At 37.1% G+C, this 16,071-nt stretch overlaps 1 protein-coding gene across 1 annotated transcript in view; it reads left to right on the top strand.

Moving 5' to 3' along the window:
* The window catches only part of eng (endoglin), a 52,565-nt gene extending 44,876 nt beyond the window's left edge, over positions 1-7,689 (top strand). Inside the window, exons 12-14 of the mRNA XM_051894219.1 lie at positions 4,471-4,578; positions 4,874-4,921; positions 5,076-7,689. Of these exons, the coding sequence (XP_051750179.1) occupies positions 4,471-4,578; positions 4,874-4,921; positions 5,076-5,212 (293 nt within the window). The 3' untranslated portion in view covers positions 5,213-7,689. The remainder of the gene's footprint in view (positions 1-4,470; positions 4,579-4,873; positions 4,922-5,075) is intronic.
* Positions 7,690-16,071: the final 8,382 nt, after the last annotated feature.

Below are 16,071 nucleotides of genomic sequence, written 5' to 3'. Positions count from 1 at the left end.
ATGAATAATTACAATAATTAATAAGAATGACGGAGCACAGTGCATCAGTGGGTAGCACTGTCACAAGTCCCAAGTTTAAGTCTTTCCAAGTTTAGGTTCTCCCAATAATAAGCACACAATCGCAGTTTGTTGGGTCATCTGTGTGCGTCAGCTGCTACAAATTAATGTCTCCGATATTCAGGAAACTTAGGATACCCTATAACCTTGAACCCTGTTATGCTGGATAACCTTGAGTCCTAATTTGGAAACATACAGGAAATAAATCCTCCCATTCCATTCATTTGAGAGCACAACAATGGGACGACACTCCATTGTCCCAGATTCCAAAAAACTCCCAACTCGCCTCAGCAAAACTGGTGCTATTCTGGTGGAGCTGGAGCTGGTGTCGCCCACCTCCGGCTGACGTCATCAGTCGTCATGTAGATGAGGTCGGGAGACGAGGACGAGGAGGACGGGAAGGGGGTGTTTATAGGAAGGCCTGCTCGCTGACCTTGTGGCCGCAATCAGAAATAATGAGCCAGTAGGGGATTTATTGTGTCCGAGGTCTGGTATGTGTGGCCTTTCCGAATACGGGGCCTGGGTCTCTATTGTCAGCTGCACACAAAGAAGGGAATGTGTTGTTCTTCAAAAGGGAAGACGGTCCCCAGGAAGATGAGTCAAGAACAAACCCTTGCATTCCTCGCCACCGGCCATAGCGAAAGCCCACTGCTCTCTGCACAAACACTGACATGGGGTCAAGTTTCTGCAAGACACTACGTGCTCCAATCCGTCTTCATACACACGTTTTTTCCTCCACTGTTGTCCATTCGAGATAATGGACGAGGCTTTTATAGTTTGGTGCAGTTCTTGTTGTGTACTCTTCTCTGGAGGCGTTTCAGACCTCATCCATGGTACACTATTTGTTTACATTTAGCCATCTTAATTCAAACTCGCCCCTTTCACACAGTAATCCCAGTAAATTAATGTAAAATTACCAGAATGACTTTACCGGTAAAAACACAAATGTGCTGTTCACACAAGCAACAGAGTTCTGTTTTTTTAGTTTAAGAGACTGTTCACACATCAGCACCAAAACTACCACTAAATTATGTGATGTCAGTCATCAGAAATGATCTTCAAACGCTGCGCCGTTGTCTTCATTCGCCCGCATGAGGAGAAGCACTTTAGTTTCACTATGTTCAATTTGACACCAATTTTTTTTTTTTTTTTTTTTACTTCTGAGTGACAGGTGTAAGGGGATAATCACACAGAACGCATTACAAACACGAGACGCTAGGGATGTAACGAACAGTCACAGTACGGTGCATACATTCAGACGACGAATACAGTCACAGGCGATTCACACTCCAATCCAGAAGGGGGCGCGCGGTAATGCTACGCTGTTTGCTAACTGCCACAACAGGAAAAAGCATAAAAGAAGAACAACAAACGCAAAAGTGTTTCAGTTGTGGAAAGACATCAATAAAACAGCTTGAGAATAATCTCTCACATAGCATTACATTCACCTCAGGCAAGTCGTTTGGTGTCCACAGCATGTTAGTTCACTAGAGAAATGAACTCTAGAGGAAGCATTTCACAAAAATTGTATGCACTATATTGGCTTATATTTTCATTATATTTACTTTACCTGTTAGTAATGTATTATTGAATGTGTTTAAATAAATTTGTCATGAAAACAAGTTATGACAGTAACTGTGTAAATGATTACATTTTAAAAATGATTAGATAATGCAAAACCTGCCTTGTGTACAGTTTACATTTTTTTTTTTTTATTTGAGTTGATTATTATATCTAAAAATAAATAGCAACTGAATTTAATAGTTTGGGCTCTGTTGTTAATTGTAACCTTAATATTATAGTAATGAAGAAAGGGCTCCCTGTATATAGTTTACAGCATTAGCTGAGATACATTTTTATCATTAAGAAAATGTTAATTATAATTGAATTTATTTAAAGAGTTTTCTCCCCCCTGCTGTACCGATCCCTTACCGAACCATGACAGAGGTATGTACCGAACGGTCATGTTTGTGTACCATTACTCCCCTACAAGACGTGCATAATAATATCCAACTGCAGAGCCGCAGCGCTAATGAATGGAGAAGAAGGCAGGGTCTCGAGCGCAACATGCTGAAAAAGCTGTGAAATGCCCATCTAGTGCACATTTACATAGAAAAACTATTAAAAATCAGCGGTGCTTACTGTAAACAGCGTGGAGTAATCGTCATCTCCATAAGAACTTTATGATTGGCCCAAAGCAGACTTCTTATGCCAGCGTGTTCAGACCTCGTACACGCTCATACTGGTAATCTTCATTTTCATTTCTTCACACACAGCATCCTACCATACTGGTTATGTTACGACTTCTCATACTGGTAAATTGCCAGAACCAATTTACTGGTATTTTTGAAAAGGTCCTGTTCACACATAATCACTTAATGGTAATTTACCAGTACAGTCTTTCTTTGGCATGGCCGCCACTGGTCCAGAGATCATCACTGGGACACGGTCAGTTCAAAAGCTCTAGAGTAGAAAAAGGACTTAAGATCTGTTAGTAGTCACTGTGTTTTGGAGGATGCGAGTCCTCGGGCTGTCCTTCCTGTTTGAGGGGCCGAAGTTCATCCCCTCCTGACCACTTGCTCGGTCGTTTCCTGCCTCTATTTGCTCAGCTCAGACTTTCTGACCAAACACACAAATAAAGCTGATATTTGGTGGAAGCTCTGCTGCTGACTTAGGGAAGAAAACAAATAAAAAGGGACATAAAACAGACCCTTCCTGTGGCACCAAACCAAGAGTTCTTCAAGGCCCTTGGGAAGCATTATTTGAGCAGCCGAGGTGTTTTTGGTAAACACTCTTACCGTCTTTGCTAAGGAGCTTGGCCTTTAGCAAACACCTTGCCATCAAAGTGCACGATTACAGAGAGACATTCAACTTGAGCGAAAACAAGCAGCTGCCATTGACCTTCCTGCTTCCCATCATTGTCATGGAGAGGAAGATGAGAGCGTGTGTGTGGAGCGGCACACATGGACACTGGAACGTGGAGGTCATACACTGGAGGGGTAGAGAGGAAACCACAGGAGTCAATCCACCCAGGAGACAAAAGATCAGCCTTTAATTCACTTGCATCAACGCCTGGACCATTGAGAAGTTCTGTTCTTGATATCATCCAGTGCTGGCGAGTAACTTACTAAAAGTATTTATGCTACTAGCTCAACTACATTTGCCAGTAGCGTGACTGTAGTTCAGCTGTTTTCAAATGAGTGTAGTTTTTTCCAGCAACAACACTCAGAAAAAAAAAAAAAAAAAAAAAAATGAGCAGTAAACCTTTAAAGGAAAGGTACAACAGGAACAACTTCGTACCTTATTTGCCCCTAAAAGGTTCATAGTATACCTTAAGGGTACATAATACCACTCAACGGTACTAACATGCAACTTAGTTAGGGTACAAAGTCTCTTTAAGGGTCCTGCCCCAGTGATGAGCTACTGAAACTCTGAAAGTTTATTGCACATTTTCTTTGACAGTGAAGCTGTTTTTTCCTGCGAGTAGTGACGAAGCACTACTCGGCTTCACAGCTGAACAAACATGGCAATAACCCCGCAAAGTGAAGGAAACAGTTTGATCAGTCGTCTGAGACATGAATGATTGAATAATTTTTGACTGTGTAGTTTTTTACGAATCACAGTGTCTCCCTTGTAAGGGATAATTCACTTGTTGAGCTTAGATGAAATTAAAATTTCACCACAATAAGACTGCTTTAATTTGCATCCTGTCTGGGTTTGATATAGAAACAAGTGATCAGAAACAAGAGCTTCTGTTGCATGGCTTGCATTAAAATGTTAATAAATTGTATAATGAGAAATAGGGTTGGGCAATGTCTACCAAATTGGCATCAGACAATGTCTACAGTGACACATCTCGATGGATGATTCCAGCTGACATCGGTGGAATCACGATGCCGGCTCAACATTGTGATGTCTGTCAGCCATCACTGATGGACGATGGCATCGTCTATTGTCCCAACCAATAGGGGATGATTTTCTGTAAAGCTGCTTATGCAGTATGTCTTGTGAAGAGCACTATATCAATAAACTGGACTTGACTCTTCCCAATAACTTTAGTATAGCTAGCAACTTTTTCAAGCTTCTTTCAGAGTAATTTCACTGTAGATGAACTGCCCTATTTTATGAGCAGCTTGTAGCTTGACAAACTACAGTTTCAAAGTAACTTCCCTCACACTGATGTCATCTAATGCTGACTGGCAACAATAATCAGTACAGCTTAGAGTGAGGGTATGACTCTTGCCATGTGGTACCAGAGGTTTGAATCCCGGACGAGCCCCCAATCTATGTTTGTCCTATTTATTATTTTCAACTGATCCATGGGGAAGTTAATGGGTTTACAAAGTCATGAAAATGCTGGATGACAATTGCCTTACACTGAATGAGGGAAACTGAATGCTTTCTTTGTTTCAGATCCGTGTTTTGAGTTCAGACTCTCGGCTGTTCTGGGAATCGCGTTCGGAGGATTCCTGATCGGGGTTCTCCTCACCGGCGCTTTATGGTTCATTAAGATACGCACAGGTAAGTGGAAAATGAGTTGTGTGTAGCGGAGGTTGTGACTTATAAAAATACTCAAGCGTGAGAAGATGTATTTGGTAGAGTTTTCTCTGCTCCTTTAGCTTATGAGGGAAGAGGTGGAGAGAGCTGCTCTAACAAGCGTCGCGATGATTTGCCACTAGAAATAAGATGAAGCAGTTAAGTAAGGCTGCTGCCGCAGTATCTCCAGACTGATGATCTGGACTTTTCGAAAAGTCCTGAATATAAGTGATCCCTTCATGAGGTTTGTAGACTCATGATATGTTTGCATGTGTTTCAGGGCATCCTGTGGCTCTGGGAATGAGATCAACAGCGGCCGAGCTCTCAGGTAAACCTCAATCTTTTCTTCTGCACACTTCCTCTGCTCTTTTCCTGTCGCATTTCCTTTTCATGGTGCGATCACTTCACCCGATAGTTGCCGTGGAAATCTGTCCTTATTTGTTTTTGTTGATTGTGCTCAATGTTCCCTGTCTTTTGTCCAGTCCTCTCTCTATCAGGATGCCCATGTGGTCTGACCAAACGCCAGCCCGTGCCCACCCACTCGTCTCCCTCAGAGGACAGCAGTGCCAACGCTAGCATCGGCAGCACCCAGAGCACGCCCACCAGCAGCATGGCATAATGCCGTCGCCATCCGTCCCTCCACACCTAACACTCCCCCTCTTGCTCCACGCCTCCCATCGTCCCGAGCGAGAGAAAACAAGAGGCAGTCCTGAAATGTTCCCTGTACCTCACACTACTCGATTTGCTCACCCGGCTACGGGAAGTCAGCAGGGACAAAGAATAAAAAAAGAAAAAGCTTGGCTCCCAGAGACAGGAAAAACAATGCATAACCCCCAGGAACTAACAGGAAATTCATCGCATTCTTGCGCCGGTGCCTCTCTGATGGAGGCGAAATAAGATTTCACAGACAAACAGAGGTCTGACGCATCAGTTCGCTTTCAGACACGGCTAAATGTAGCTCAAAGAGACGACCAAACAAACGTCAGACCGCCTCGTATCCAAACACTCAGCTGTGGAGTGATATGATGAAACATTAAAAAAATCAAAACAGTGGACACCAATAATAAAAGGAAGCATTTTTATGTTACTGAAAAGGCTGTCTCGCATGGGACAGACTGGCTACCTCGGAGTCTCTGTGGATGTAGATTTGTTAAATATTTACTTGTCCAAAACTAGAAACAGTGGCTGAATCTCATGAAATCTGCCAAAACACGTCATATTTAACCCTCAAATCAATACAAAGACAAAATAAATTGCATTGCAATCTCATTTTTTTGGATTATAGTAGTATTTGTTTAAATGCTTTTAATTTGCTAAATTGAAAATTGTTAATTTAAATAAAATATTATTAATAATATTATTAATAATAAATTATAATAATCCATTTTCTTTATGCAAAATGTTTTTTTTTTTTTCTTCTTTTGATTATGGGGTGAAATATGACCCAACATGTTTTCATGAGATTTGTATGTTTTTTTTGTTTTTTTTCCCCTCTCAAATCAAACACTTACCAAAGATTAAATGGTATACTCTAAAAAATGCTGGGTTAAAAACAACACAAGTTGTGTTGAAAATGGACAAACCCAGCGGTTGGGCTAAATGTTTGCCCAACCTGCTGGGCAGTTTTATTTAACTCAACTATTGTTTAAAAATGACTATATGACTGGCTTAAAATGAAACCAAAATAGGTTGGAAATTAAAAATCAGACACATAATTACTAGAGGCAACAATAATAATCAAAAGGTGAACATTTATTAATGAGCAATTTAATAAATGTTTATTGTTTAATTATTATTCATTAAACATATTAATAAATGTTCATTTATTAAACATATTAATAAATGTTCATTTATAGCAAGAAATATAGTAATTTTTAAACAATAGTTGGGTTAAATAAGACTTCCCGACACGTTGGGCAGACATTTAACCCAACCATTGGGTTAAAACAATCTAATCCCTGGGTTTGTCCATATTCAACCCAACTTGGGTTGTTTTTAACCCAGCATTTTTTAGAGTGTATGTTCATTAAATTTTGTAATTTTGTCATGGAAATGTTGTAATTAGCAATAGTAATTAAGCAACTTCAAATATGTTTGTTTTTGTGTGTGTGAGACTATAATATGTTTATGCTGTAGATTCAGTATATAGTAAATTCATGACTTCAGCAGCTGGCCTGAGGTTTTTATATTTTGAATATTTGAAGAAAAAACATGTCCAGTGAAAATGAGCCCAACAAAACCAAAAACTCTTGTGATGTAGCTTATTTTACAACAGTATACTGTATACTACACATTTCATGTGAATTTATTCATGTATTTGTAGATTAATTTTATTTGTCTGTGTATGTGGGAAGAGCACAAGAGACATAAAGTTGGTCAAAAATTAAAGGGTGGTTCACCAAAATCATCATCAATTATCAACCCTCATGTTATTCCAAGCCTGTATGACTTTCTTTGAAAGGAGACGTTTAGCACAATGTTCATGCTGCTCTTTTGCAGACAGTGACCAGATGCTGTCAAGCTTCAAAGAGCATAAAAGTATTCATGCACCACATCCCATGTCTTCTGAAATCACGTGGTAGTTTTGTATTGAGGAACAGAGCCAAATTTGAATCGTTTTCAGTGCGTTGCTGAAGTATATATGAAGCGTACAGCTGTGAACTGTTCCTTTAACATCAGGTGGATGTGAAAAGCAGGAAAATGCCACTTGAGCATTTGTGCAATATCTGTGGTATTATTTTATGTCCGTATAATTGTTTGTGTCTGTATGTAAACTTTTATACTGCATTTTTATATTAACTTTTATAAATAATATTTGTACTGCATGTTCTGTCCATTTCCATTTAAAGCACTTACAGAATGGTCATTATCTGAAGTCATATTTGTTCAGTTCCACCCCATTTTGAAGAATTATTTTAATCCAATTTGACATACTTTAAATTAAATCATGAAAATAATGTTCTAGCATGTCTGCTTGATCAATTACCAAAGAAGCATGTCAAATTATTCAGGAAAATAAGATTTTGGATAAAATATTGTGTTGCAAAAATGTGTCAACCCTCCTGAAAGTTATTAAATAAAACTAAATAAAAGAAATTTTCTGGTGTAAGTTTAAGGCAATTTTTGATCAACAGGTAAGTATTTTGAACCACAACATTTAAATAGTAATTTCTTGACAATTAAAAGTGTTATATAGCCCACTGAATCATTCTCAGACTTAATGCTGACAACAGTGGAAACACTTGGGAGAGAACTGTCATGAGACTTATTTCTTAGCACAAAAGAGGACAGTGGTACAAGAGGATTACAAAATCATTGTTTTAAGTGTGAAAATATAGCAAAAGTGGACTTGTGACAAGGCCCTTGAAATAATCAGGTCTTCATTAAAAGCTTTCATTTAGTTATGAGGGATTTTTTTGCTAGACAAAGAGCAGGAGAAATACCAAGCAAGTGTCTCAGAGCCAGCAAAAGCTATAAAAAGAGTGACTGTTTATCTCACAGAGTAAGATGCGGCCTGCAGAAATGACATGCATGGTTGTTCTCATTGGAACTACCTACTGTAGCCAAAGCTCAATAAAGTCATTTAGCTTTTCCCAAGGCCCATATTTACAAATTATAGACTTCTGGGAACCCATGCTCTGGTCTCATGAGACCACGTCAATCATTTTGGATCTAACAGCATTCAAACTGTTATGGTGTTGCTTAGAGGAGGAGTACAGTGAGAAGTGCCTGGTTCCCACAGTAAAGTTCAGTGGTAGTAAAGCTCTTATATAGGGATGTTTGAGTGTTGAAGCTGTGAGGGTCTTGTGCTTTATCAATGCTGTCATGATTTCACACACCGTGTGATGTAATACAAAAACTTGAAACAGATGTTACACTCTCCTCATTCCCTGTGTTGTTGGGCATTTTTTCAACATGACAATGATGACATGTATTCTGCCAAGGTGAAAACCCTTCTGTGGACATGTATTTCACCCAATCTTAACACTTTTGAGCATCTGTGGAGGATTCTGTAGAGACGAGTTGACCAACACTCCACATTAAAGATCAGGGCATTTAAGGAGGTCGTCCTCCAGGAGTTAAACAGGACAGATTTGTCATAAACTTGTACACTCCGTGCCAAGAAAGGTCAGAGCAGTCTACTTAAAATAATGGAGGACATACTAAGACCTAGAATATTATACATTTGTTGAATTAAATCTAGGGTGTATTCATTTCTGCACTCCTTCATTTAAAGAAAATTGTCTAATTTACTTATTTTATGGATATTAAAGGATTAGTTCACTTCAGAATGAACATTTCCTGATAATTTACTCACCCCATGTCATCCAAGATGTTCATGTCTTTCTTTCTTCAGTCGAAAAGAAATGAAGGTTTTTCTCCACATAGTGGACTTCACTGGGGTTCAACGGGTTGAAGGTCCAAATGTCAGTTTCAGTGCAGCTTCAAAGAGCTCTACACGATCCCAGACGAGGAATAAGAGTCTTATCTAGAGAAACCATTGGTAATTTTCTAAAAAAATAAAAATAAAAATGTATTTAAAAGAGATTTTGCTGTTACTTTCACATTCCATTATTCCACCAGAATTTGGTGATTCGGGTAGTCAGGAATAGTTTTTTAGCCTTTAGTGAGATATGAGTGTTATTTCTATTTCTTATGCATTTTTTTTGTGATTATTTTAATTCCTTTTCTATGTAAATCACTTTGAATTATCATTGTGTATGAAATGTGTATGTAAATAAACTTGCCTTGCTATTATCATTAATTTCACACATATTACCTGATAAAATCCAGAATCTGCTGCTTAAATATTAAAAATATATTCCTCTGCTGATGCTGTTAAAACCACCAATGTTTTTAACATTTTGAGATCGAAAAGAACACAAATACATGAATAATGACCCAAACAATTACTTCACACAGATGCTTTTGTTGTGAACATCATCACGCTCGTGATTGAACACATTATCACACATGATACTCTATCAAGAGGATGATGGGAAATGAACAAATCAGAAATATTGTCATTATCAGTGTGAGATTCATCCCAAACCCTCTGCAGGGACAGATAGGAAGTTAAAACAGACAAGAGAGTGACACATATCCTGTTTCTCACAGAGATAAAGACGGTGAGTGGAGACAGACAGCGAGTATCAGCTGATATTAGACACACGTTTCCTCTGAAATCATCCAGAAATCAAGAATTCTGGAGTTTCTCTCAGACACAAGACTTCTCATGATGGGTGTCTTCTTTTATGTCCCGTAAGCTGATTAGGTAAAACTTTATTTTGGTGACCCCAACAGACATTCTACTGACTGTAAGAAATATAATTATTTGACATGTAGTTACTGACAAGCAACTAAATGTCAAATTATTCTAATAACCTGAACCCTAACCTAACAGTCTACTAATAATGAGAATTAGTTGACATGTAGTTGCAAAAAACAGACCAGAGTCAAGGTAAATGTCACTTGAACAGAATCATCTCCATTCAAACTAGCATAATGACAAATGGTGCAAAAAGTGTGAAAATATGAATTAATTTGGAAATGTATCCACCTTATTCCTGACGAGCCTACTGCGTTTTGAACTATGGGGGGCACTTCTGGTTTGGGGAACTTCCATTCAAAAAAACTGAAAAAAAAAAAAAAAAAAAAAATCATTTAAGATCATAAGGTTGCCCTAAAAATAAAGCTGATCCGTCAGTTTGACTGAATGAGCTGTCAATTTTCCTTCATGTTTTATTTTCAGACATCATGAGAATGATGTAACGTATTTTAACGTGACGTATGAATAGCTCTTTTCAGTCGCTGCATTCTTTTCCTATTGATGATTTTTTCCCCTTTGCATTCCACTCTAATAGTATGAAAAAGGACAACCTACTGTATACTGCACATTTGTGGTCTGTTCTCCCGATTTAATTCACGGTATATCCCAATAATAATTCATTGGAATGCACAAAGAATCTCTCGTTTTTTTTCCCCCTCAAATCCTTACGTCTCTTTCCAGGTTTGTTTTCACAGGTAAATACAATTTATTATCTGTTAAAATGATGGAAATCACTTTGAAATAGTATCACACAATGCTGAAGTTAATGAACATTTTTGATTAAGGCAACATATGTTACATAATACAGATATATATTACTACAGTGATATTTATCCCATCCGTTATTGCTGTGGAAAGAATCACACTTTTGGGGTTATTCTTCATCTGTTGAAAGTACCTTGTTGATGCTTTTACACTTTTAAATGTCTTTTTTATGCTTGGTGGTTGAAGGGTGAGTAGAATAATGTCATCTCATTGTAACCAGTTAAAAAACAAAAAAGCGTATTATTGCATTAGTAGAGCTATGGAAACTTGTTTCCGCCATGAAATAAAAAATAAAAAATGGTAATTCCGACTTTCTGAGAAAAATTCTGAGAAAAATGTCAGAATTGTGAGATATAAACTCACAACTGTGAGTTATAAAGTCAGAATTTTGAGCTTTAATGTCAGAATTGACTTATAAAGTCAGAATTGCGAGATATAATGTCAGAATTATGGTCAGAACTACGAGTGCGAGTCAGAATTGCGAATTATAAAGTCAGAATTGCGAGTCAGAATTGCGAGATATAAAGTCAGAATTGCGAGTCAGAATTGCGAGATATAAAGTCAGAATTGCGAATTATAAAGTCAGAACTGCGAGTCATAAAGACAGAATCGCAAGTTATAAAGTCAAAATTGCGAGATATAAAGTCAGAATTGCGAGTCAGAATTGCGAGTCAGAAAGACAGAATTGCGAGTTATAAAGACAGAATTGCGAGATATAAAGTCAGAATTGCAAGTTATAAAGACAGAATTGCGAGATATAAAGTCAGAATTGCAAGTTATAAAGTCAGAATTGCGAGATATAAAGACAGAATTGCGAGATATAAAGTCAGAATTGCAAGTTATAAAGACAGAATTGCGAGATATAAAGTCAGAATTGCAAGTTATAAAGTCAGAATTGCGAGTCAGAATTGCGAGTTATAAAGTCAGAATTGCAAGTCAGAATTGCGAATTATGAAGTCAGAATTGCGAGATATAAAGACAGAATTGCGAGATATAAAGTCAGAATTGCAAGTTATAAAGACAGAATTGCGAGTTATAAAGTCAGAATTGCAAGTCAGAATTGCGAATTATGAAGTCAGAATTGCGAATTATAAAGTCAGAATCGCAAGTCAGAATTGCGAGTTATAAAGTCAGAAATGCGAGTCAGAATTGCGAGTTATAAAGACAGAATTGCGAGTCAGAATTGCGAGCTATAAAGACAGAATTGCGAATTATAAAGTCAGAATTGTGAGCTATAAAGACAGGATTGTGAGTTATAAAGTCAGAATTGCGAATCATAAAGTCAGAATTGTGAGCTATAAAGACAGAATTGTGAGTTATAAAGTCAGAATTGCGAGTTATAAAGTCAGAATTGCAAGTTATAAAGTCAGAATTGCGAGATATAAAGACAGAATTGCGAGATATAAAGTCAGAATTGCAAGTTATAAAGACAGAATTGCGAGATATAAAGTCAGAATTGCAAGTTATAAAGTCAGAATTGCGAGTCAGAATTGCGAGTCAGAAAGACAGAATTGCGAGATATAAAGTCAGAATTGCGAATTATAAAGTCAGAATTGTGAGCTATAAAGACAGAATTGTGAGTTATAAAGTCAGAATTGCGAGATATAAAGTCAGAATTGTGAGTCAGAATTGCGAGTTATAAAGAGAATTGCGAGTTATAAAGACAGAATTGCGAGATATAAAGTCAGAATTGCAAGTTATGAAGACAGAATTGCGAGTTATAAAGTCAGAATTGCAAGTCAGAATTGCGAGTTATAAAGTCAGAATTGCAAGTCAGAATTGCGAGTTATAAAGTCAGAATTGCGAGTTATAAAGTCAGAATTGCAAGTCAGAATTGCGAGTTATAAAGTCAGAATTGCAAGTCAGAATTGCGAATTATAAAATCAGAATTGCAAGTCAGAATTGCGAGTTATAAAGACAGAATTGCGAGATATAAAGTCAGAATTGCAAGTTATAAAGACAGAATTGCGAGTTATAAAGTCAGAATTGCAAGTCAGAATTGCGAGTTATAAAGTCAGAATTGCAAGTCAGAATTGCGAGTTATAAAGTCAGAATTGCAATTCAGAATTGCGAGTTATAAAGTCAGAATTGCAAGTCAGAATTGCGAATTATAAAATCAGAATTGCAAGTCAGAATTGCGAGTTATAAAGTCAGAATTGCGAATTATAAAGTCAGAAATGCGAGTCAGAATTGCAAGTTATAAAGACAGAATTGCGAATTATAAAGTCAGAATTGCGAGTCATAAAGTCAGAATTGCAAGTTATAAAGTCAGAATTGCGAGTCAAAGTCAGAATTGCAAGTTATAAAGTCAGAATTGCGAGTCAGAATTGCGAGCTATAAAGACAGAATTGCGAATTATAAAGTCAGAATTGCGAGTCATAAAGTCAGAATTGCAAGTTATAAAGTCAGAATTGCGAGTCAGAAAGACAGAATTGCGAGTTATAAAGACAGAATTGCGAGATATAAAGACAGAATTGCGAGTTATAAAGACAGAATTGCGAGATATAAAGTCAGAATTGCGAGTTATAAAGACAGAATTGCGAGTTATAAAGACAGAATTGCGAGATATAAAGACAGAATTGCGAGTTATAAAGACAGAATTGTGAGATATAAAGTCAGAATTGCAAGTTATAAAGACAGAATTGCGAGTCAGAATTGCGAGTTATAAAGTCAGAATTGCAAGTCAGAATTGCGAATTATGAAGTCAGAATTGCGAGATATAAAGACAGAATTGCGAGATATAAAGTCAGAATTGCAAGTTATAAAGACAGAATTGCGAGTCAGAATTGCGAATTATAAAGTCAGAATCGCAAGTCAGAATTGCGAGTTATAAAGTCAGAAATGCGAGTCAGAATTGCGAGTTATAAAGACAGAATTGCGAGTCAGAATTGCGAATTATGAAGTCAGAATTGCGAGATATAAAGACAGAATTGCGAGATATAAAGTCAGAATTGCAAGTTATAAAGACAGAATTGCGAGTCAGAATTGCGAGTTATAAAGTCAGAATTGCGAATTATAAAGTCAGAATCGCAAGTTATAAAGACAGAATTGCGAGTCAGAATTGCGAGTTATAAAGTCAGAATTGCGAGATATAAAGTCAGAATTGCAAGTTATAAAGACAGAATTGCGAGTCAGAATTGCGAGTTATAAAGTCAGAATTGCGAGTTATAAAGTCAGAAATGCGAGTCAGAATTGCGAGTTATAAAGACAGAATTGCGAGTCAGAATTGCGAGCTATAAAGACAGAATTGCGAATTATAAAGTCAGAATTGTGAGCTATAAAGACAGAATTGTGAGTTATAAAGTCAGAATTGCGAGATATAAAGTCAGAATTGCAAGTTATAAAGTCAGAATTGCGAGATATAAAGACAGAATTGCGAGATAGAAAGTCAGAATTGCGAGATATAAAGACAGAATTGCGAGATATAAAGTCAGAATTGCAAGTTATAAAGTCAGAATTGCGAGTCAGAATTGCGAGTTATAAAGTCAGAATTGCGAGTCAGAATTGCGAGTCAGAAAGACAGAATTGCGAGATATAAAGTCAGAATTGCAAGTTATAAAGACAGAATTGCGAGATATAAAGTCAGAATTGCAAGTTATAAAGACAGAATTGCGAGATATAAAGTCAGAATTGCGAATTATAAAGTCAGAATTGTGAGCTATAAAGACAGAATTGTGAGTTATAAAGTCAGAATTGCGAGATATAAAGTCAGAATTGCGAGATATAAAGTCAGAATTGTGAGTCAGAATTGCGAGTTATAAAGAGAATTGCGAGTTATAAAGACAGAATTGCGAGATATAAAGTCAGAATTGCGAGTCAGAATTGCGAGTTATAAAGTCAGAATTGCGAGTCAGAATTGCGAGTTATAAAGTCAGAATTGCAAGTCAGAATTGCGAGTTATAAAGTCAGAATTGCAAGTCAGAATTGCGAATTATAAAATCAGAATTGCAAGTCAGAATTGCGAGTTATAAAGTCAGAATTGCGAATTATAAAGTCAGAATTGCGAGATATAAAGTCAGAAATGCGAGTCAGAATTGCGAGTTATAAAGACAGAATTGCAAATTATAAAGTCAGAATTGCGAGTCATAAAGTCAGAATTGCGAGCTATAAAGACAGAATTGCGAATTATAAAGTCAGAATTGCGAGTCCTAAAGTCAGAATTGCAAGTTATAAAGTCAGAATTGCGAGTCAGAATTGCGAGCTATAAAGACAGAATTGCGAATTATAAAGTCAGAATTGCAAGTTATAAAGTCAGAATTGCGAGTCAGAATTGCGAGCTATAAAGACAGAATTGCGAATTATAAAGTCAGAATTGCGAGTCATAAAGTCAGAATTGCAAGTTATAAAGTCAGAATTGCGAGTCAGAATTGCGAGTCATAAAGTCAGAATTGCGAGTTATAAAGTCAGAATTGCGAGATATAAAGTCAGAAATGCGAGTCAGAATTGCGAGTTATAAAGACAGAATTGCGAATTATAAAGTCAGAATTGCAAGTTATAAAGTCAGAATTGCGAGTCAGAATTGCGAGCTATAAAGACAGAATTGCGAATTATAAAGTCAGAATTGCGAGTCATAAAGTCAGAATTGCAAGTTATAAAGTCAGAATTGCGAGTCAGAAAGACAGAATTGCGAGTTATAAAGACAGAATTGCGAGTTATAAAGACAGAATTGCGAGTTATAAAGTCAGAATTGCGAGTCAGAAAGACAGAATTGCGAGTTATAAAGACAGAATTGCGAGTTATAAAGACAGAATTGCGAGATATAAAGTCAGAATTTCAAGTTATAAAGTCAGAATTGCGAGATATAAAGTCAGAATTTCAAGTTATAAAGTCAGAATTACGAGATATAAAGTCAGAATTGCGAGTCAGAAAGACAGAATTGCGAGATATAAAGTCAGAATTCTGAACGCAGCTCTAAGAAAAAAAAAAGTTATTTAGTGGCAGAAACAAGCCTTCATATAGAGCCTTTAACTGATAGTTTACAGCTTAACGGAAGTTACACCCATAATTCGCGCAAAGCGCCACTGGGCGTAGGAATAAGGTTGATAGATCTTCTGTAGCCCCGCCCCTTTTCAGCGGTGCGCTCGTTGTGTTCTGTCTTCTGGTTTGTATTTCCACAGCATGAAGGTAATATGAAGGCATGAAGGATTTATGAATGAACCACTTGTTTTAAAATCTTCCCTTATACTGACATTTGTTATGACATCCGCTTCAAACATTACAATGCTTATGATAAGTAAATCCACTTTACCAGCTAATTAGTCATTGACAGCGATGCCATGGAAATATACAGAGCTACCACAAAAACTGAAGTTCAAAGACAATATTTCTAAAGATGGCTACACGCTGTTTCTCTGTTGCAAAAGGTCTATAACAGGACAGAAGTC

Source organism: Ctenopharyngodon idella, chromosome 5 (genome assembly GCF_019924925.1).
Source record: "Ctenopharyngodon idella isolate HZGC_01 chromosome 5, HZGC01, whole genome shotgun sequence".
Lineage (NCBI taxonomy): Eukaryota > Metazoa > Chordata > Actinopteri > Cypriniformes > Xenocyprididae > Ctenopharyngodon > Ctenopharyngodon idella.
Note: the sequence above shows the minus strand (reverse complement) of the source record. Positions and strands in the feature narration are given on the sequence as shown.